The sequence below is a fragment of the Geospiza fortis genome, unplaced genomic scaffold (assembly GCF_000277835.1).
Source record: "Geospiza fortis unplaced genomic scaffold, GeoFor_1.0 scaffold283, whole genome shotgun sequence".
NCBI lineage: Eukaryota > Metazoa > Chordata > Aves > Passeriformes > Thraupidae > Geospiza > Geospiza fortis.
Genome location: NW_005054571.1, coordinates 512,833 through 535,716, shown reverse-complemented (window position 1 = coordinate 535,716; position 22,884 = coordinate 512,833). Strand labels below are relative to the sequence as shown.

Below are 22,884 nucleotides of genomic sequence, written 5' to 3'. Positions count from 1 at the left end.
CAGTAATTGTTATCAGGTGTAAGCACTCAGATGAGCAAACCTGCAGCCTAATTTTAAAGTACCTTACACTCATTGTACCTCACAATTACCTTCCTATAATAATGTAATGAATGACTTTGAATGCATGAGAAAAATGAACCTTGGATGAGATGTGTATTTTACAGTGAGTCCTGATAAGCATCTTGCTTTGGTCTCTGTACTGTGTACTTAAACATGTATTCCTTTTTTAAATGTGGTTGCAGTACTAATTTCCATTAAGATAAGTATGTATATGTTCTTTGGAAATACATATATATATATCTATATGTAGTCTATATATAGTCATTTGGATGGAGAGATGTCTAAATTTACTGAAGATATGGTAATTTTGCAGGTAACTGTTGGGCATAATTTTTATAATTGTGTACTAGTAGGGAGAAAAAATGGAGTTACTTCTCTTAGTTCTTTGATAAAGCAGAGTAAAGTTTTATAACTGGTACTTAGGAGGAAATATTTTTGTCCTTATGCAAAACATTATTTATCTCAAGATCACTGATAAAGAATGAAAACTTTGTGGTAGCAGGCTTGGTTGTGTTCTCAAAGCAGAACTTGATTGGTTGTGCTTCAAGTGTTCATGTAGGTTTTATACTGGCATGTGTGTATGCTTATGTTCACAAGCTTTTTTAATTTTCAAGAGTATGAGGTTATGAGGTGTGCAGGGTTTCAGGTGAGAGGAATTTGAGGAATGCTCACACTATTAGTTTTCTTCCACAAACTGAGGATTTGTAGTAAGTGAGCTTTCATGGTGTTACTTCTTTAATCCTTCCAACCTGTGCTATAAGAACTATTTTAAGTTTTGGAAGATCTTTTTGGACTCTCCATATTTTTTATGGCAATGTCTGCTACAAATATCTTAAATAATATTCTTGGATTTTTTTTTTCTTAGCATCTTTTGCCCTCAGTCACATGGTTGTTGGCACCTCATTTGTGAGCAGTGATTTCCACATACAGGCATCTGCTTGTGGAATACTTTTCCAAGTGATCTGTGCTTACTTTTAGTTTTCCTTGATTGAAGGTTACTTTTAAAATACAAATAGCATTATAGGAGTTTTAGACTGCTTTCCAAGGATATGATTTGTTATTGTTGTTTGTAGGATCAGTTTTCCTTTTTAATACCTGTCTGCTGATATTAATAATATTTCTGAGAGTGGAAAAAAGAGCCTGATAAGTAATATTTGTAGAAAATTAAATTACGTAAAATGCACAGAAAAACCTAGAAGGCCTGTCCTCATGACAATTGCAGGACACACTTGTAAGTTTAATTGAATTGTTTTCTCTGCTTCATACCTTTTTCCCTCTTTGTCAACCCTATCATAAATAAAACTAATTCTAAGACTTCTCAGTGCTCTAGAAGAACAGTTATAGTAGAAGAGAAATTAAACCATTTACAGAGGAGATGTACTTTTTCTCTTTGCTGTGACAGGAAGCGTTCTTGTTGTGGATGTGTGCAGAACAAATCTAGTTATAGAGAAGTTATTTTGTTCTCACACTGCTGTGGAAAATCTGGTTGGCTGTTGTGACAGATACAATCATAAATGTGTAACCCTGCCCTTATTACGCAACTGGAAAACAGAATTCAGACATTCACAAGTTTGACCTATTAATTCTTAAGTGTAACAGCTTTTTACAGTGGTTGCATTTTCTCTTTCCCGTTTCATGCTTTTGTTTCCACCAGCATTTTCAGTTTTCTGATACCTTACCTTTGGATTTCTTTTTATCGTATTTGAGTAGCTAAATTTTACAAAGACTGAGAGGAATTTAGTGTTTGAGTGTAGTGTAGGAGTGGCATTTTTTGGTTTTGTGGCATTTTTTGAAGGCTCTCCTAAAGCTTGAAATGCTTATTAAAGGTAGCTTTTAAATACGGAGGGGACATAACTTGGCTGATGAAGTCCAATTAGGAAGTACAACATTCTGTCAGAGTAAAGTGTTAAATGGAGTTATGCTCAAACGAAGTATTTCATTCACTTATCAAAAAACAGAAGATAGTGGGTTTTTTTGGTTTTGTTGTTTGGGTTTTTTTGTGGTTGGTCGGTTTTTTTGGCAGCTTAAACACTGTAAGCTTTCCCTTAGTGCTCCAAGTTGTCCAGAAGCTGTTTTGAAAGGATGGTGTGTGTCTCACAGAGATAAGTGAGAAGGAGGGTTAACTCTTCTTTGCATTAATTTGTCTGTATCTATATAAATAGAAATAAACTAGTGTGCCTTTTAGCCTTCTGTGCTATGGAAGTGTAATGAACTGAACTGGATATTGGAATGATTGGAATGAATTATTTTATCAGGAAAAACCCAAAAGCAGCATTTATGATATGTGTTGTCTGTCTGAGGGTTCTTTCTTCATAGAAGATAGGAAAAAAAAACCACTTTAAGGCTTGTCTTTCACTATAGTCTGCCTCATGAGTTTTGCCTAAGTGTTCACCCAGAATATGTCCTGTCTGTAATACTTCCCTGCACTCCCCACCACTGTGGATTTAGTCTTCAATTTTTCTGGTTTGTCCTCTGTTCCTTTTTGGGGTTTTGGGGTTTTTTTCACCTTGTAACAAATACAGAGTTATAGTTCATTAAACTCTGTGTGCTGTGAGATGTGAGCAATATGATAAGTTAGGCTATAGAGCAATCCAGTTAGGAATATATAATTTATATTGCACTGGTTACTTCTCATAAGCTCTTATAAAAATAGAATTTCATGAATAGCAGTTCCATGAGGAATTATTTTGTTCCCATGTAAATTGACTGGAAATTAAATATTTCCTAAGTTAATGAATCTGTAGTCTTGTTATTAGGTATGTGAAAACATTTAAACTGTTTCCTTCCAAAAATAAGCCCTTTAGGATTAACAGTGCATGGTATATAGCACTTTACCGCTTCCTAGCGGGAAAAACTCAAGTTTGTGGAACTTTAGGGATTTTCCCCTCAAAACTTCTGTTTTCACCGTACATTTGTACATTTTGTTGGTGAAGTTAAGCAGACAGTGTTCCATAAGGGAGTGGGAAAGGCAGGGAGTGCTCATGTGCTCTGCGCTTCACTGGGGTCCAGACTAGTACTCTGCTGCTATTGCCACTGGAAATGGGGATCTTCTTCTTCCTCTTTCTGTTCCAAAGTTCACTCAAAATGCCCGTGTGCCGTGAAAATAGCTGGAGCAGTGAGTAACCAGGAGCACAGTGTGGTTGGTTTTTCCACAGTGTGTTTAAATATGTCCATGCCCTGTGCACTCCCCATGTTGTGAAAGCTTCCCCACACCTGAAGGCTGATTTGCACTGGCTACAGTTTCATTATTGCTGGGAGCTGGCCGATGGCAACAACCTCTGTTGAGCAATAGAAGGATGAGGCAGTCCCGTGTCAGCTGTGAGTCTCCACAGCTGTGCTCAGTTGCAGGAACTCTGGGCTCAAGTGTAATCTCAGTGCTTGCTTTGTTAAGGTATAATGTGTCCTAGGAATACCTTATTTTCTTTGCAGGATAATTCCAAATCTGACTTAAGTGGTTTCTTGATTGAGCAAGGACACTTCTTCATAATATTTTTTCTTCATTTTAATTTGAAGAAGGGCTCAATTGAAAGTGAAATACAGTGTAAAGATCAGATTTGGAAATGCTTTCAAACTTTGCACTCTCTAGCAGAACTGCCTTCTCCCTAGCCCTTCTATTTTTCTGCAAATTTAAGAATCTTCAGAACCATTATGTATTTCAAGGTTTTAAATATTGTGTAACTTTAACTGTTGTTTATTATCCAATGAATACAGTTATTTTGGAACTTTGTCAGAAGAGAGACTATTCCATTGCCAGGTGATCTGAATCATAATGATCCATTGGGAAAGCAAACTTGTAACAAGTATGACAAATCAAGTAGTCATGGAAGAAAAGGGGGGAAAAAGTTTGTGTTAAGGCAGTTAGAGAATTCAAATTTTAAAACAAAACACCAACTTACTAGAAAATCTGGGTATTTTACCAATGCCTGATTGGTTTAGCAGACAAAATACTTTTGAAAGAAGACAGAACACATGTATTTTAGTCTGCATTAGGTGAATCAGTAAACAGAAGTAGCTCACATAGTATTTTGTTAGAACTTTAGTTTAATGCATTTGTTTTATTTCTCTTTACATTTTCATAGTCTTGGAGTTAGAATACACCAATTACTAAGAGTGAAAGCTTAGATAATTTCTAGGTGTTACAGTAAATGTATATCTCTGAATCACTAGGCTAATAGAGAACTGTTCTTTATTGCTGAAGTCCATTTTTTGGTCTATGAGATTATAAAAGCTGTGTTAAGATGCACATATCAAGGTTTGGGTACTGTAAATATCACAAGCATGTGTTTATTTGAAGTACTAATTTGAAGAACAGTTAGCCCAGAACAGTGCGCATTTCACGTGCTCATGTTTCAGTACCAATAGGTTCCTGTTGGACATGACTTTCAGGGGTACAACTTGTATTCTTTGCTCCCCAGGTGTGAAGCACAGAAGCATGCTTTCCCCTGAGCCTCACACCACCAGCTGTGATACAGAATGTCTCTAAGTGAGAACAACAGTGTGGTGTTTGCCTATGAATCCTCAGTGCACAGTACCAATGTACTCCTCAGCCTTGACGATCAGAGAAAGCAAGATATCCTTTGTGATGTTACCATTTTAGTGGAAGATCAGCGATTTCGGGCTCACAGAGCTGTGCTTGCAGCTTGCAGCAGTTACTTCCTTTCAAGAATTGTGGGCCAGGTGGACGCTGATCTTATCATCACTTTACCGGAAGAGGTGAGTGTCACTCCCTTCTGCATTTTACCTGCCAGTGCTTCTAATCTGCTTTGTTCCGTTCTCTTTTTGGGAGGCTGGTGTTTAACTGACAATTTAGAGTAGGGAATTTAAGAGCTGAAAGACACCAACCCACAATCTGGGGTACCAGAAATATTTTTATATCAAGTATTTAATATGTGTTATATTGTAAAGACTAACTGCTGTCATCTTAGTCTGGGGTCTGTTCGTTTTTGCCAGTGTTTTTATTCTTTGACTTTAATCCCAAATAAAAATTAGATAAATGACTACTGCAAGAGTTGCTTTTCTAGGTCAGTCACACTAAGAGTCTTTCTACAATTTTTTCTTGCTTGAGCATAGGTAGCCAGAAATGTGTAAGAGAAAGTGAAAGGAGTAGAGTGTTTTTCCTCTCTTGATCATTGCAGTTTTTGCAGTGTTTCTCCCTTAAATAGAAAGAAGGTACAGTTTTTAAATACCATTGTATTTTTTTCTTTCAGTTTCATTTATGAATGCTACTTATTTGTAAAGACACTTTTGTTTTGTTAATTTTTTTTAATGTTTGTTAGTGTTTTTGTTTGTTGTGTATGTTAATGTTCGTTAATTGTTTGTAATGTTTTTGTTGTGTTAATGTTTTTTTAACTACACTAGGTCTGAAGACATGTTGACAGTTTATGGATAAACTGTCTTTTGCATTCTACTTCCCCACATTATGAATGATGAATTAATGTGGTGGTGTAATCTCCAAAGCACATTTCAAATGCTATTTTAAGAATTCTTTAGGAAGGTCATGTTTACAGACAGTTTTAAAGGACTGGTCTCTGTGCAGATCTCATCAACTTCATGTGTTGTGTTCTTTAAAAAGAACATACCAAACAACTACTAAAAAAAACCAAAGTAAACAAACCCTCAACTGATTCTTAAATTGAATTGCATGAATAATTCATTATTTTGCTGGCAGAAGGATTCAGTGTAGTTGATGCATTGATATAGTGCCTTATTTAACATAAAATACTGGTCATTTCAGTAAAGGCAGGGAGCAGAGTGTGGACTTGAGTTTGAGTATTAATAGTGGACCTACTGCTTTATTGTTCATTTGCAGAGAAGAGGCTAAAGGAAGTGTCATGTAGTTGGTGATCTGTTGTGGCTTTCTACTTGATTCCTTAGACATTGTTTCATGTGTAGAAGATCTTGCACAGTTTCTAATGACACAGTTTTTGTTTATCTCTGTGTTCCTTGATAGGCAACTGTTGTGAATGTTCAATTACAATCACTTGCTCTAAAGGGGCTTTAAACTGGGAATTCTGTTTGGTGTACCGGTTTTGAGTGCCTTTCTTCAAATCTATGGGAGGAAGAAAGGAGTAGGTGGCTGTAGTAGTAAATAATCATATGTGGTCAAACTCAATTTCTTCAAACTTTTTTTTGCATGAATGGTGCATAAGACTAAGTGATTAATTGTAGTTTTTGAAGAGCAATTACTGTTAAATACCAGCAGCATACTATAGAGTAATTAGTGTACAACTTGCTTTGAAATATATCTTTGTGAGGTTGGAATCTGGTTACTGGTTTTCAGTATACAGCATTATTTTCCATTTTTAGTACTGTGCTGTGAGAATGTTTTATTGAGACAGATCACAGTAAACTGTCACAAAATGTGCATGATAAAATTGTATCAGAAGAATTGTTTCAGAATGAGTTTGACCAGGTTTTCACTATAGAACAAGTCTGCTGCTTTTGTCCTGTGCTCTGTCCTGCTGGCAAGACAGGTAAATTTGTGTATTTCTCTGCTTAAACCCAAATTGACCATACTAATTTTTTTTTTCATTTGTTTTTGTAACAGGTAACACTTAAAGGATTTAGTCCTTTGCTTCAGTTTGCATATACAGCAAAACTAGTTTTAAATAAAGACAATGTGTCTGAAGTTTGCAAATGTGCAGAATTTTTGGGTGTACGCAACATTGAAGAGTCCTGCTTTCAGTTTCTCAAATTCAGATGTTTGGACTTTAAATTGGATCATCAGGAATGTCCTAGGAAGAAGTTTTGCACACAGCATTGTCAGAAAGCAAACCCTAAAACTGGCCATGTGGATGATGGAGACCTAGAAATAAATTATGAAGTAGAAGCTCTTCTGGAAAAGGAATATAGTCAAATTCCTGACACAAAGCCCTGTAAAGATGAAGAAAATGCTAAATCATCACCTATTCTCCAAAATAATGCCAATCAAAATTGTGATCCTGTACATTTAGAAAGGGGTAGTGCTTCCAGCTTATCTTCCCAATGCCCAAAGTATAGAAAATTCCAGAAAGCTTTTGGAAATGACAAAGTTAATACTTCAGAGTCCAGTTCCAGTATTAAAGATGTTCAGGTACCCCCATTTGCAACTTCTCTGGAGAAGGAAATACCTGATAATGATGGCATACAAAAAGCTCAGGAGTGTGTGCCTATGCAGCTGATCTCAAACTGTGAAGAGACTCAGGTAGAAATGGAGGAAGGGGAAGAAGGCATTCAGAAAAAAGAAGAGTCAAAGAGAGATTCTGTAACTCAGAATGTGTCATGTCCTGTGGAGAAAATGGATCTTGCTGCTTTCCCCCAAAACTCTGCTGCACCTCATGGACTCAATTCTGTGTCTATTTTACATAGTTGTGAGCAATATGGTAACTTGAATTTCAGTAGTATGCAAAACAACACAGTCTTAGCTGAAAAAGCTGTGTCAGGTGCTGGAGCTGGAAATGACAAAACTGAAAGTCAAGGTAACCCATCTTCAAAGGTGGATTTGTGCGTTAGGGAAGCCACTAACATCACCTCAGCTGGAGATCGAAGCAGCGTGGAGAGAGAGATAGCAGAACAGCTAGCACAGGGCTTCTGGAGTGACATTCACAGCGCAGATGCCTGTCAAGTACATTTACCGCCTTCTAAAGAGTACTCAGAGCCCTCGTACTTGGGGAAAAAATCAGAGTGCCCGTGGCTGGGGATCAGGATCAGTGAAAGCCCTGAACCTTGCCCTCAGCGAACTTTTACAACACTGAATTCTGTCAATTGCCCCTTTATAAGCAACCTGAGCACTGAAGGATGCTCCAACAGCTCTGAAATAAACAGTGGAGATTATGTTCAGGCACAGCAACAAGAACAATGTCCCTATAACTATGTGATAAGTTTGGGAGAGGATTCGGAAACTGACACTGAGGGGGACAGTGAATCCTGTTCAGCAAGAGAACAAGAATGTGAGGTAAGAATATCCTGATGGATCCTTTGCTGCCCAGTCTTTTAAGGCCATATTAAAAAATCTGAGTTTTCTTTGTTTTGGGGTTTTTTCTGTGGCTGCTTGTTTTAAAAAGTCTGGAACTGAAACTTTAACCATTCAGAGGTTTATATGGAAGATCACTTTTATTCAGTCTCCCTGAATTAACAGTATGAAAGTATTTTTGATCAGATACTGAAGTGTTAGATGCCTACATATTAATCTTTTAAGATTTTTTCTGGAACAACCGTCAGAAAAGGTTGTGAGCCTTAAATCAAGACATGAAGGTTCATTCTTTGATTTTTTTTCTTTTACCTGCTTCACTTTAGAGTTTAAGAAAACTCTAAACTTCTTGGAACCTTTGTTTAATAGAAACTTGGAACCTTTGTTTAATAGAAATTTACCAGTTTTCTGAGCTTGGGGTGGAGATGAGAGAGAAATGATACTTCAGATTTAATGTGAAGTGACAATTAAGCTTTTAAGCTGGCTTCAGTAGCTGTAATAAGAAGGCGATATTATTCTATCTCCTTCTCTAGCACTAAGTGATATACCTGGAACAATTTCCATCTCAGTTCTTAGAATCATGGAATTGCAGTGTAACTCTGCATGATGGATCATTCAGTGTTACAAAAATTCAGTTGTTATTAAAGCACTAGGGTTTTTGTCTTTCAAGATGCAGGGCCTTACTGAGACTGAACATAAGTGGAACATGCCATCAATACAAAAAAATCTGGAATGCTAAACAAAAGTCCAGAATTGGTTAAATACATTCCTCACCTTTATGTGACAGAGAAGGTAGTACCATTGCTGAGGACAGTACTCTGGGATTTTTTATTATTTTTTGCCTGTTTGTCACCAGTAGTAGTAGCCAATCAGAGAAAAGATTTCTCTGTGTTCTTTTTAAACTAAATTCAGATCTTTGATCACAGCAAGGTGACATATTCTGCTACTTACTATACTCAAATGTAAGGATTAAAATAGAATGTCTTTAATTGGATACTCAAGACCATAGTGATTATTTTGTAAAGGTAAATATGTTTTTCAGTATTAGTCAACACTTTGTGATCTCAAATGCTTTTGTAGCTCAGGTATACAACAGTAGCAAGAGCCTGGTCCTCTGTCTTCTCCAACTCTAAAAAATAAAAGACAAATATTGTAATTTCTGTATTTTAAGGAAATGCCTGTTTCAGATGAACTTTTCCTGTAGAAAAAAAAAAGCATAGGTATAAAAATGTATGCACTTTGCAGTCTTAATAGCAGCTTTGGGAAAACTTTAGACTATATTAGTGAGTCTTGACACCTGTTTTATATCTCACCAAACTTCTTAGAGTGGATCACCTGCATATTTGATGCACACACAAGTAGCTTTCAGCCTACTCTGAATCTGCTTGTAAGGATCTATTGTAATGTGCAAATACTCTATTGCACCTGTGCTTGAACTCCTGTAGTTGAATCCCCTGGATTTTATCCCATCATCTGGTGGTTCTGTTAGTTTGCTCTTGTCTCTGAGATGTGGGAATAAAGATGAGTTGTGTGGTAAAGAATGCTTAAAATGGAAACTTGAGTTTTTGGTGTTTGTGTGTATCAGTTCCACCTTGGATTTACAACTGTATCTCACATTCTAGGTAAAACTGCCGTTTAATGCACAAAGGATTATCTCACTTTCCAGAAATGACTTCCAGTCATTTCTGAAAATGCATAAATTAACTCCTGAACAATTGGACTGTATTCACGATATCCGGAGACGAAGCAAAAACAGAATTGCAGCGCAGCGATGTCGCAAGAGAAAGCTTGACTGTATACAAAATCTTGAATCTGAAATTGAAAAACTGGTATGTATAAATACTCATTGCTGTTGTCATGTCTTTCTCTAAACATCTTGACTGCCTATCTGGCAGTAGCTTGAGAGTGGGGTGATTTACTACTCTTTCCACTCAAGCTTAAAAAACTTTATCAGTCTTGTATAACTCCTTAGTAACTGTTCTAGATTTTTCTGAACCTTGCTCTGAAGTACACACATCTTTCCTTCTGTGGACTTGTTTCCAGTCAAATAAAACCTGCATCACAGCATAATTTTTGGTGAATGATGTTTCTGAAACCCATAAGCTTTGAATTTAATTGTACAGAATGGTTCCCAGACTGTTATCCTACACTGCTTTTTGCCTCTTCCCCTTTCTTGCTTCAAGATTTTGTTCCTCTGCTCCTGGTATTGCTCATGATCAAGTTTGCAGTTATGCAATTGTCAGTTGTGTAAGTTCTGTTCTTGGAACACATCAACATGGGCTGGCAAACTGTTTCTGAGTCTTGGATGTTAAAAATGAGACCCTTGCAGAAAGGCGGAAGGTACAGAAGAACTTGGGAAGTTGCTTGCCTTTTTAGCAGTTGCATCAAGATTGTAGCTAAGGAATTGATGCATCCCGATTTCTCAGCAGCCATCTGTTAATATATTTTCTCTTCCTTAAGAAGGCAATAAAAAGATAAATATGTAACTTAGGAGAAATGTAAGTAATCTGAGGTTAAGATTATGTAAAAAATAACAATGGCAAGAAGATAATTGAGTGGCTTTTCAGAAAAACAAGTCTTTGACTCTAATCTCAGTTTCATAGTTGATCATAACCATGTGCATGAAACAGTTCAGTTGTTTAGGACTACTGTACTCTCATTCTTGTTCATGGAGCATTTTAGGCTTGGTGTACCTGAATTTGGTATCTGCATCAGCTGGAACATAGCAGTCATGTTGCATCTTTTTTGACTCAAAGTGAAAAGGAAAGTAAAATTTGAGTCAAATTCCACGGACTGGAAACTTATTTTCTTGTGATCAGCATCTTTCACTGCATCTACTCCTACTTCTGCAGTGAGGAGATAGGCTTTGAAGGAAGGCTTGCAGTGCCATAGAGCTCTGATAAGCTGACAGAGCAGGTTGTGCTCAATGAAGGTGCTCTGTGAGGGAGGGTAATCAGGTGATTGTACTAATAATATCCTTACTGAAGAGAGAAGTTGCATTTCTGACATTTCAGAACTTTTTGCTTGGTTTTGTCATCATGTTGTCATTTCTGTTATGTAACTGTCAATATTTTGCAATACTTGGGCAGGGAATTAAAGGTTGATCTGCAAGATTAGGCATGTGGCTGTTTGAGACTAATAATTATAACATAATATCCTTCTTTCTGTGGACCTGTGCTGGAACAGACTGAATGTCTGCTGTTTGACAGGTAACACTGTACAAGGCTTAGATAATAAGTGTTGAGTCTTGAGAATTGTGAGGTGGGGTCTGAGTTATATGAATCATCCTCTAGGCACAAACATGTTCCAGTTGCATATGTTTTTTTCAACTGTGCTGAAAGTTTCTTCTGAAATTCCTGAAAAGACTCTGTTTGGAGGTGTTGACCATGCCTGACGGATCATCAAACTTGTATAAGCTGTACACAAATACAGAAACCTCAAGATCTGTCCAGGCATGACTTCCAGGTGGATGGAAGAAAAGAGATGTCATGGAGGAGGTATGTGTGGTACAGCCACGTTGCTTCAGGCATGATGGCTACTGCCTTGTTCCTGTTCTCTGTGTCAGTCATGTCTCAGACCTTTTAGACTTTGATCTTCTCATGCTATCATCTGTAATGCAGCTTTGAGAGGGAATAGAATGGTGTAGCAATAGTTTGACAGCTCTTGACAAGAACATAATACTCTGTACTACCAGTTAGGAAATACTTTTTCGTGGAATTCCTTATCCTGGTTTTCAGTATGTGCAGCATGTTGTCTTGTATTGGTTTCTATTTGGTGCTGCTTCAGTTTTTTTCTCTCTCAGAAGATGCTTGTGGTGTGTTTCTTGGAAAAGTCCTATATTTGGAACAGGATGACCCCTGCCTGACTAGAGGCTGGAGACTAACAGCTGGCAAGTAGCTTTGACAAGCACCTTGGGGCCTGGGCAGACAGCAGGCTGGGCATGGGTCAGCAACATGTCCAGGCTGAAAGGCCCTCAGTGTCCTGGGCTGTGTTAACAGGACTGCAGCCCTCTGTTGGAGGGCAGTGGTTGTTTCCTATCTTGGCACATGTAACACAGAATTGTTGGGTGAAGGCCATTGGGATGGCCAGGCCTGAAGTACTTCTGTGGTGAGAGGCTGAAGAAATGGGACTTCTACCTGGAAAAGGGGTGGGGAGACCCTAATGGCTGCCTGCCCATATCTGTGGGGCAGTCCTTGAGCTTATAGAGTCTTTGGTAGTGGAAGATCTTCAGCTGCCTGAGGGAGTACTTGGCAGCAAGAGAACGAGAGACATGGTCTCAAATTACAATGGGGATTTCATCTGAATGTAAGGAAAGTTTTTTCCTCCAGCGGGGACAGGCAGGCAGTGGAGCAGCTCACCCTGAAAGGCTGTACATGTGCTGTCTTTGAGGGTTTTATGGCATGGCTGAGCCAAGCCCTGAGCAGCCTGATCTGACCTGATCTCTGACTTTGTTTTGAGCAGCAGGTCAGACTACAGACCTGCTGAGGTACCTCCTGTCCCAAGTGATTCTGTGAAATTGAAAATATTATGTTAAGTTCTACTTCTATTGAAGAAAAATATTGTTCAGTGCTGAGTCTGTTATCTGGGAGAGTTACCTTTGATCATGTCTTTTGATCTTCTGTACTGATAAAGTCATTTTTTTACCTTCCCATATAGCCTTTGCTTATTGACCTTTCAGCTGAATCTGGATGTTCTTGTTGGTCACTAATGTTCTGTATTTGAAAACACACAAGGGCTACTTTAGGAGATGTTGACTTGTTAGAAACAGCTCTTTCAGAGGCCCTGTGTATATTCACATTCCTTGTACTTTCTCCTGGACAATGGGATGACCCTGCCTGAGCAGAGAGGTCAGACCAGATCACCCACTGTGGTCCCTTCCAACCTGACCCATCCTTGGATTTTTCACTTGGAAACTTAAAAGGAGGGCACTTGTGAGGGGGAGCAGAGTAGAGGACAACTGGTCTTCAGAAGCACTACTGTGCTGAAGATTCTGTAACTGAGGAGGATGTGTCAGTGCTCCAAGAAAAATGTAATTGAGATCTTGTTATATATATTATAGCAGGGTGAGATGGGTGAACTAAGTACATTCCTTACCAGGAGATTCAAAAGAGCTCTCAGTTTATGATGATCTCAAAACTAACTGACATTTTTTGTAGTATTAGTATAATGCTGATAAAATAAAACTATTTAAATGTATTAACCTGTCAACAGCTTCAGAAGGGGCATGAGGAATTGATGCTGGAATAACTATTTCTGAATGTTCATGTTTGTTTTAAATAGCAGTCCAGATAATTTTGTCAGTCCATAATACACAACTGAGTGCCTCTACATACCCAAAAGGTAGTAGATGATCTGCCTAACGGAATGGGGAAGATTATTCTGATCAGTATTGAAAAACACCTGGAAGACAATGCAGGGATCAGTCACAGCCTGCACGGCTCCAAGAGGGGAAAGTCCTGCTTGTCAAAACTGATTTCCTTGTATGACAGGGTAACCCGCCCCGCTGCTCTAGGAAAGCCAGTAGGTGTAATCCTCTTGGACTTCACCAAGGCTTTGGACAGGCTCCCACAGGATCCTTCTGGACAAAATGTCCAGCCCACAGCTGGGTAAACTCATCATGAGGGGGAGAGCCACTGGGTCATGGCTCAGGAGCAAATGGTGACAGTGACTGGGTGACATCAGGCTGGCTCTGGTCCCCAGTGGGGTTCTGCAGGGCTGCATCCTGAGCCCTGTGCTCCTCACCACCTTCATTAACAGCCTGGACACAGCACTCCATGGAACACACCCTGAGTTTGCCATTGACACTAAACTAGGAGGAGTTGTCAGCTCCCTCAAGGGCAGAGAGGCCCTGCAGAGACCTGGACCAGCTGGAGACTTGGACAGTCACCAACCATGTGAGGTTTAACCAGGGCAAGTGCCAGATTGTGCTCTGGGACAGGACAGCCCTGGCTGTGTGCATGGGCTGGGGAAGGAGAGGCTGGAGAGCAGCTGTAGAAAGGGACCTGGGGCTCCTGGTCCGTGGCCAGCTGAACGCGAGTCAGCAGTGCCCTGGCAGCCAGGAGGGACAGCCATGTCCTGGGGGCATCAGGCACAGCATTGCCAGCCAGGCAGGAGGGGACATTGTCCTGCTCTGCTCTGCACTGGGGCAGCCTCACCTCGAGTGCTGGGGCAGGTTTGGGCACCATGGTTTAAAAAATGGCATTAAGCCATTGGAGAGCATCCAGAGAAGGGTCATGAGGATGGGGAATGTTCTGGAGGGGGGAAATCTTATGCAAGGTGACTGTGGGCATTTAGTCTGTTCAGTCTGGAGAAAAGGAGACTGAGGGGAGACCTCATTGAGGTCTTCAGCATCCTCTGGAGGGCCAGGTGCCAATCTCTTTGTGACCAGTGACAGGGACTCGAGGAAACAACATAAAGCCCAGTCATGGGAGGTTTAGGTTGGTTATTAGGAAAAGCCTCTTCCCCCCATAGAGTGGTTGGACACTGGAACAGGCTCCCCAGGGCAGTGGTCACAGCACCAAGCCTGACAGAGTTTGTGTTTGGACAAAGTTCTCAGGCACAGGGTGTGACTCTTGAGGTGTCCTGTGCAGGCCCAGGAGTTGGACTCGGTGACCCTGATGGCTCCTTTCCAGTGTGGCATATTTTATGGTTAACAGCTGCTCCCAATATGCTGACAAATAGAAATTTCTTAGCCAAGTCCTCTTTCTTCTAATTTTAGACAAAAAGAACTGGCAACAACTGTTTCTCTTGCCAAATGTTGCCTAAACTTAATCAGTTCTTTCAAAAAGAAGTTGTAGAGGTTGCAGTATGAGGTTTCTCTGCAAAAGGGGATGTGAAGAGGAGTGAAAATAATAGAACTTTCCAAGAGTGAATTGACATAACAGTAGCTGTAACACATAGTCCCTATGATTAAAACTTGAAAACTACTTAAGGCCTTGTTTTTTTTCAAAACTCTATCGTCTTTTAATTAATTAATTACAGAATTTAAAATGTATGTGTTGCAACACGTTTGGATTCGGGTTCTTTGTCCTTTTCATTCAACTTCTTCATGATGGTCTTGGTTGTTCCCTGTCCTTTGTCATTTCCTCATTTTTCTTTATTCAAAAAGTTGCTTGTTTCCATGATTAGATTTCTCAGTTATCAGTGTCTTTTCATCTTTAGCCAGTTCTGTCAGAAGCCTCAGAAAAATTCACAACATTGAGGCCAAATAAAAGCTTGATTTAATACAGGCTACTTTTTTCTGCTTGATATTTATTGTTGAGTTGCCATCCTGTTTGTTGCCACATGCTTGGACAATCCTGCTGCATTATCTCTAGGTTGTTAGTTGTACACCACATCTTCTTTCCTTTACCTTTCTTAAATTTTCTAATTTAGGAACTATACTTAACTCCATTGTTTGTCCTGTAGTGGATTTGGCACTTCTTGAGAATGGAAGTTACTTTAATCTAGTGGAATAGTAGCAATAGTTAAAATGTGATGTTTTTCATCATTTCAGCATTTCAGTTTTAAAATACAGATCTCTATGAAGACTGCCTAATGTTTTGTTGGCTCATTGGTAATGGTTTGTGTTATCCTGTAGAACTAGTGTTTCAGGAATATTTACAGTAAGTGCAGCTATGTTTCATTTGCTCAATAACTACAAATTACTCCTTTGTCTGCCAGCATGAGTTTGGAAAAAGCTGCATATCTGAAAAACCACATCAAATACCTTATCTCATGATGCTTCCAGAGAGGTTAGGATTGGCCTTTTGATATGTGTTTGATTGTGTTGCTGCTTTCTTTCTTAATGCCAAATTACTTCTGTTTCAGCACACCAGAGTACTTAAAGTCTTGGTTTAGCTTTGATAGGAGCTTAAACCATAGTTCTTAGGTTGAAATGTAGACTAAAATACTGTTTTTCTTTTTGCAGCAAAATGAGAAGGAGAATTTGCTGAAGGAAAGAAACCACATTTTATCAACTCTGGGTGAGACAAAGCAGAATCTGACTGGACTTTGCCAGCAGGTGTGTAAGGAAGCAGCCTTGAGTCAAGAGCAAATACAAATACTTGCAAAATATTCTTCTTCAGATTGTCCACTTTCATTTTTGTTCCCAAAAAGAGAACAAACAGCTCCATCTGATAGTGAGCTTGTGGTAGCAGCATCTGTAGAATCAGCAAATGGTCTTTCAGGTGTCACCCCTACAGCTGAGCAGAGTTCCCGTTACCAGTGTGTCAAAAGTGTGTGTGAGGCCACGTACGACCAAGTCCAAGAACTGCACCCGGTTCCTGCCCGATCATTGGAGCAGACGTCGCTGCTGGAGCCATGTGGGCAGAGCAGTGGCATCACAGACTTCTGCCAGCAAATGACTGACAAATGCACTACAGATGAATGAATCTCTCTTCCCCATTGCCAGCCTCTCAACATTGCAACTAGAAGTGGAATTGAGAATTATTGGAATGTAACTTACTAAGTGAGAGAGAAGATAAAACTTTTATCTTTTGAAACTATATTGACAATTCCACGGTCACCATTGGCAAGCTTTGGGTTTGTTCTGTGTAGTTCTAGAAGGTAATTTGTATGTGTCAGCCTTGGGGCTTTTTCTGTGTGGGGGTGCCAAGGAGGGTTCAGGAAAGCTGTTGGAAAGTACAAATTCCATGCACAGGTGCTTATTTGTGAGGAAGTTTTGTTCATATATAGAGCAGCCTACTCTGATTTATGCCACAGTACTTAATGCCACTCTGCATTTTAAGGAAAGCCTCCTGACAGCTGTTTATGCACAATGACTTCTATACCTGGAATTCTTCTAAGACTTCTTTTTTCCTGATAAACAAACCTTAAGAAACATATATAGCTCTGTAAATGTTCATTTTGTTGATGGGGTAAGTTACATGACAGGATGGGGAGATTTTGAAAAGTGCACTCTGGTATTGCTCCTTGCTTCCTGCTGTTCCCCTCCCCATCCCACAGAAGACTTTTACTGAACTAAAGTAGTAAGCTACTACTACTGGTAGTAGAATTGGTTAGTGGTAGGCTTTTATTGAATAAGTGGTTTTGTCTTGTCACTCTAGTCCAGAATTAAAAGAACTGGAGCAGCAGAGGTGCTGCCACATTCTGCTCTCTTCTCTAAATTTAGTGAGAGGAATAACAAGGCACTGTGGAAGGCAGACATCTGAAACTGGTGCAGTTCTTGGATGAGTGTGCATTGGATCCTCTGGCATCTGAATCCCATAGGCTTGTTAAAACTCACAGCTGTATTGTGACTTCCTGTCCTAGCACCTTCAAGCTTGCTGCTTCTTTGTGGCAAGTTGGAATCAAAGTATTGTGAAAGTCTAAGGACAGACTTTTTTTTTTAAGGTATTCAGGCCACATTTTTTTATTTCAGTGCCTAACTGCCTAAAGTAAGTTACAAATATTTGTTCTCTGATCACTGGGACCAGTAAAGTTCTATTTCAGAATCAATCTTCAGGATACTTTATGGCTAAACCTGTATTATATTTTCAATGGCTTGTGCTATTAGTATAGCTATATAAAAAGTTTATTGAAGAAATGAGCTGGAGATATTTCCTTTATTACTTTGTGAAGGAGAAATTCAGCTACTGAAAATAATCCCCATTTTCTAGATTTTTACATAGCAGTGGATGCATATTGTATACCAATGATGCTTTGTTATTTAGACGCTATTCTCACACCAGAACTAAGTATTGAACCTCACCACAGAAAACTTTGGGTTTGCTGGTTTACAAAACATGAAGAATCTTGTACAAGCCAGTGGAATTCTTCATTTCCTACCTCAGAATGTGTATTAGCTTTTTGTGTCTTTGTGTGCATGTACAGTAGGCAGCAACTAAGCAATGGCCCTTGTAAATACTGCTTTTCAGTTTTACCTTGCAGCAAGGCAAAACTTGTTCTTGGCAAGGCTCTTCTTTTTCCTCTCCCCACCATCCATAGGTAACATAGCATTAATAAATACAGTAAGCCACTTATTTAAAACAAAAATTTAAAAATTACCAGATTTCAACAGGACTTCTCATAACCAGCACACAACACAAATGACTACACTACCTCACCTATGGGACTGATTGATTCAAATCTCTAGTGAATCCTTGGATTTTCATCATATATCATTACTTTTTTAAGGGAAAAAATATGCTGATGGCGCATAGCTTGTATAAATCACAATGCTTGCAGTAATTGAAATTCAGAAATAAATACTACATGGCAGACATCATGATAATTGGATTGAAATTCTCTTAAATGACATAATTGAAATATGATGATCCTGTATATGTATGACTTTATGAAGCTCTCTGGGCTTTTTCTTCAGTTTCTGTAGATTCCTGGTTAATTTAATCCTGTCTCCCTCCCATGCTGCCACCTTGGGAAGCATTTTGCTCTTATGTCTCCATTTTGTTTGCAACAAGAAACAATAAGAAACAAAATTCAAAGCCCAAACCTCTACTGTTCATAACTACTATCACTTTTAAAGCTGGTGATGCTCTGAAATTACGTGGGCAATGGCATTAAAACATTGTCCTAATAGTGCATATAGTTGGAATTCCTTGGGGTCAGTCCTTATTCTAACGAGGTGGAGCATGTTTGTAGGGAATGGCTGTCTGGGAGCTTATCCAGTGGCCCAAAGCGCTGACACACTTGGCTGCAGATATTGGAAAACAAGGTCAGTGATGACCAAGTGTGAGGCTGGAATATCCCTAAAGAGTTGTGCTCCACTACTGGAGTCCGGGGATCAGCCACAGCCTGAATTCCTTATAGTTGATGGTGGAGGGATTCCAGGGCAGGAATCATGGCAGTCATTGACCTATGATAAAAGTAACATCATGTTTTTAAACCTGATAGGAACTTGATGAAGTTTGAGGGTAGGTTTTTGCCTGACCAGCTGCATCTAAGTAATTTTAAAAATATTTATTTAATACCATAGACCTACAAGTTGCATGTTGACTTCTATAAGCCTATATCATCAACTTGCAAATGTTACGAATGAATGACAATTTTATGATACAGAATTCTCAGGAAAATATTTTTGGAGTTTGGTTTTATTTTTTTCTCTTCCAGTAAAGAAATACTCGGTTTTGAAATAGTAAAATACTTTGTTAAAGCATGTTTTAAAATACTTTGAACAGACTATCTTAAAGCCATATGGGTATGATGGCGTACAGATTGTAAAATAAACAGATAATTACAACAGTTGATTTTGTATTTTTCATAATTCAGTATTTTCTAAGTCTGCAATAAAAACCACTATCCTTTCTACAAAGGCTTTTCTATTTTGTATAAGTTTTCTGCTGTTAAAGTCTCTACTGGTGTATTATTCATTTATGTAGTACTGCTCAAACAGTTGTGAAAATGGTAGCAAAGTAGTCTCTATATAGTTTATAAATTTAATAGGCCCAAACCAGTAGTTTAGGATTCTTCAGACAAAGCTGAAATCTAATAATACAGAGAGAGGTAATTGTACCAAAGTTGGGTGTCTGCTCATGATATTTCCTCAGTAGTGTGTATTTTGTTCTATTGATTTTCTTTTTTAATTGCATATTCTTAAATACATGAATATTCTTCTCAATCTACTGAAGATTAAATTTGCCATGTGGAAGACCTGCTGTTTCATATGAATGAGAGAGCCAAGGTAGGCAGAATTTAAAATAAAAGCCTTAAAAATGGTTAACAGATAAGTAAGGAGTGAGAATAATATAGCAATACAAGTAAGTTGAGTATATCTTGTTAACTTGAGAAATTACATTTAAGGCTTTCTTGGTATGTGTTAATAGTCTAGTAAGAATTCAGTATGATACTTCAACAAGATTTCCTAATTTTTTATAATCTACTATTTCATATTTACTGTGAAAGAGGAGGAGATGGATGTGAGAGATTTGGGAAGAAACAAGACTCAGTAATCAAAATAGCACCCCAGAATGTGTATATATTCCCTTAATTAACTTGTTGAAGGCCATAAGCCTCAAGCTTTCAGGTGAACTGGCATGATTTTGTTTAGAAGTATTTGGTGATGAGAGAGACTCAAAATTTCTCAATCATATTGCAATTTTATTTCTCAGCCCAATGGTGATAAATCAGATGATACATTTCATGTCAGCCTGGCAACATTTGGGACTTTTTCAGGCAATGATCTAGGAAATAAGAAGGATTTTCAGTGAACAGCCTCTATTGGTTCTGAGTTTTCATTCCTATTACTCTGACTCTTATTAAAAATACACTTGATTTGCTTTAATACTGAGGATCGACTGAAGTCCTTCAGATGGAGGCTCATCAGGTTGCACTTTTACAGGCCTGTCAGGTACTTTTAGGTGGCAGTGGAAAATCAGCGTGTGAAGATAATTTAAATGCGGATGTTGTAACTGTTGGTTGGTATTGATACATAATTGCTCATTGTAATTGTAACTACCCATATTTACAACATTTACTTGAATGCAGAATAATCAGCTACTAACTGTGTGAAATTATTATTCTTAACAAAGTAGAAGGTTAAAAACCACGGGAGAGGTGCAGGGATAAAAGACAATAGAAGTCACAGAATCCCCAGAGTGGATTAATAGCAGACCATGGGAGTTTGGGGAATATCACTGACAGCTGTCTGTTGGGCTGGTCCATTTTTCACACATGGTGTGTGAATGTAGGAATCTTAAAAAGTACATACAATTTTCAGGCTCTTATTCTGGTCTCTGAAGTTAATAGTCCTGCTTACCCATAAAACCATGAAACTTTGCTAACCTGCATCTATCCAGATGTTATCCCAAAAATCCTATGGACCTGTCATTGTTCTTGCTGAAAATCTGTCCTGTGAATTGTTTCACAGGCTCTTAAAAGGACTTTAAAACCACTGACGATTTCTGTGCTTTTATAAAAGTCCTTTCTTTTTTCCTCCCTCTACAAGAATTACAGTAAACCTTTTTACATGCAAATCAAAATAGTGGATGAAGGACTGAATGAGATTCTGTGCTTTGTGTTATACAGAACACCAGAACTTGTCGTGGTCTTCTTAGTTATAAAATCTACTTTGTCAGCTCTGTGGTGGACTAACAAGACTTCAAATTCTTACACAGAAGTTTCCAACCAGTTCTTTACATAGAGCTGGTCAGAAATTTCAGACTAATGGGCAACAACAGAACTGTGTGAGGGGAGGTTCTTTTGCAGGCTTTGTCCTTTGGTGTTTCCCTTCTTCTACATCTACATGAATTGTGTAATGCAGCCAGACCTGCCAGTTCAGAGCAATAGACTTTAAGTAAAATAAGTATTGAGGTTTGTACACCCTTGGAGTTGCCATCAGAGGGTGTGTGCCTGTTCAAACCAGCTCTCACCATCCGTCTCTAGCAGTGCATTAAGGGCAGAACTGGGAGCTGCCTCTGCCCTAAAAGGCAGAGCATCTGTGTTGACCTCAAAAAGGAAGATTTTGTGAATGTGTGTCACTCCCTTTGTGAACTCTTCATGTTTTCATGTAGTACTATGCAGCTCTGAGTTTCTAGATTTGTAGAAGAAAAATTGATCTCTTGCATTAAACTTTCTTATGCATGCTGTCATTGCAAGTGAGGGAGAAAATTCCATGATGGTGGTGCCTTTCCTTGGGAAGGAAAGCACCTTGCCACAGTATTGGTGTGAAGATGATTGGTTGCCCAAGGGAGGTTAAGGCCAGCAGCATCTTTCTTGGCATTGTGTCTGTGGGAGCAATCCCCAGCGCTATTCAGTTTTGGGGTGGTATCCAAATTTCAGAGGTCGACTCATGAAGGAGGATTACATTACCTCTCCTTGGGAAGGAAAGCACCCAGCTCCAGAGTTGGTAGTGCAGATTTGTAGGGTGCCTATAGAAATTCGTGACCAAGAACAACTTTCTCTCTTGGCACTTTTTGTGCAGGAGCCATCCCCAGACATATTTTGGAGGTTGTCCCAAGATTCTGGAGTGGGCTCCTGAAATATCAAATTACCTTTCCTTGGGAAGGAAAGAACCTAGCCCCATTATTGGTGGTGCAGATAATAGGATGCCATGGGGAGTTAACAGCCAGGAATATTTTATTTTCTTGGAACCCTTTGTGTGGGAGCAATCCTTGGACGTGTTCAGTTTTGGAGGTCAGCTTTGTATTTCAGTGTTGGGCTCGTGAAAGAGGATGACAGCACCTTTCCTTGGGAAGGAATGCACATAGTGCCAGTGCTGGTGATTCAGATAAAAGGCTGCCTAGAGTGGTAAAAGCCAGCAACAACTTTCTGTCCTGGATGCTTTTGTGTGAGATCAGTCCCTGAATGTCTTCAGGACTGAATGAATTCAGGATGGCTCCAATTTTCAGAGCGGGTCTTCTGAAAAAGAATGACAATACATATCCATAAAAAGGACAGAGCCTGATCCCACTTTCAGAGTTGGGAATGTGAGGTGCCCAGGGAGTATAAAAGCCAACACCAGGTTTCTCTTCTAGCACTTTTCCTATAGGAGCAATCCCCAGTTGTATTCAGTTTTGGGAGCTGGTATCCAAAGTTAGGAGAGGGGCTTCTGAAGAAGTATGGCAGCAGCTTTCCTGGGGAAGGAAGGCAGGTACTCCCAGTGCTGGCAATGCAGGTGAGAGGCTGTTCATGGGATAGGAAGGCTAGGAAGGGTTTTCTGTGCTGGCACATTTTGTGTGAGAGCAATGCACTCCATAATTCTGCAGGTAGGATGCAGAACTGGGTAAGTGGGCTCCTGAAGGCGGTACCTTTCCTGGGGAAGGAAAGCATGTATTGACAGGTAGGGTGCTCTAGATAATTGTCTGCTTGATGGAGCTAAAGGCCAGAAACACCTTTCTGTCCTGGAACCTTCTGTGTGGGAGCGTGCGGGTTTCTGGGGTCCGGCCAGCTGCCGGGAGCCCCCAGTCTGGGTGGGCGGCGGCGGGTCCCTCTGGGCGGGC

At 39.3% G+C, this 22,884-nt stretch overlaps 1 protein-coding gene across 3 annotated transcripts; it reads left to right on the top strand.

The window, feature by feature from the left end:
* Positions 1–4,468: 4,468 nt before the first annotated feature.
* BACH1 (BTB domain and CNC homolog 1) lies at positions 4,469–19,259 on the top strand. Of its 3 annotated transcripts, XM_031064230.1 has the most exons (6): positions 4,477–4,773; positions 6,608–7,275; positions 7,711–7,993; positions 9,631–9,837; positions 15,918–16,340; positions 16,599–19,259. In XM_031064230.1, the coding sequence occupies exons 1-6, from the start codon at positions 4,534–4,536 to the stop codon at positions 16,716–16,718; spliced, it is 1,941 nt and encodes a 646-aa protein (XP_030920090.1). In that variant the 5' UTR covers positions 4,477–4,533; the 3' UTR covers positions 16,719–19,259. The 3 variants fall into 3 exon arrangements, with proteins under 3 accessions (XP_005429780.1, XP_030920090.1, XP_030920089.1); XM_031064229.1 differs by having other exon boundaries at positions 6,608–7,993; XM_005429723.3 differs by lacking the exon at positions 16,599–19,259 and having other exon boundaries at positions 4,469–4,773; positions 6,608–7,993; positions 15,918–16,592.
* The last annotated feature ends 3,625 nt before the right edge of the window (positions 19,260–22,884 follow it).

What these genes read in the sequence shown, in the direction of transcription:
- BACH1 (XM_031064229.1), top strand. Translation starts at nt 4,534, where the DNA reads ATGTCTCTAAGTGAGAACAACAGTGTGGTGTTTGCCTATGAATCCTCA. An exon ending in TCATCACTTTACCGGAAGAG is followed by an intron (nt 4,774 to 6,607) that starts GTGAGTGTCACT and finishes TTTTTGTAACAG; the next exon opens with GTAACACTTAAAGGATTTAG. An exon ending in GCAGTGGCATCACAGACTTC is followed by an intron (nt 16,341 to 16,598) that starts TGCCAGCAAATG and finishes TCTGTGTGGGGG; the next exon opens with TGCCAAGGAGGGTTCAGGAA.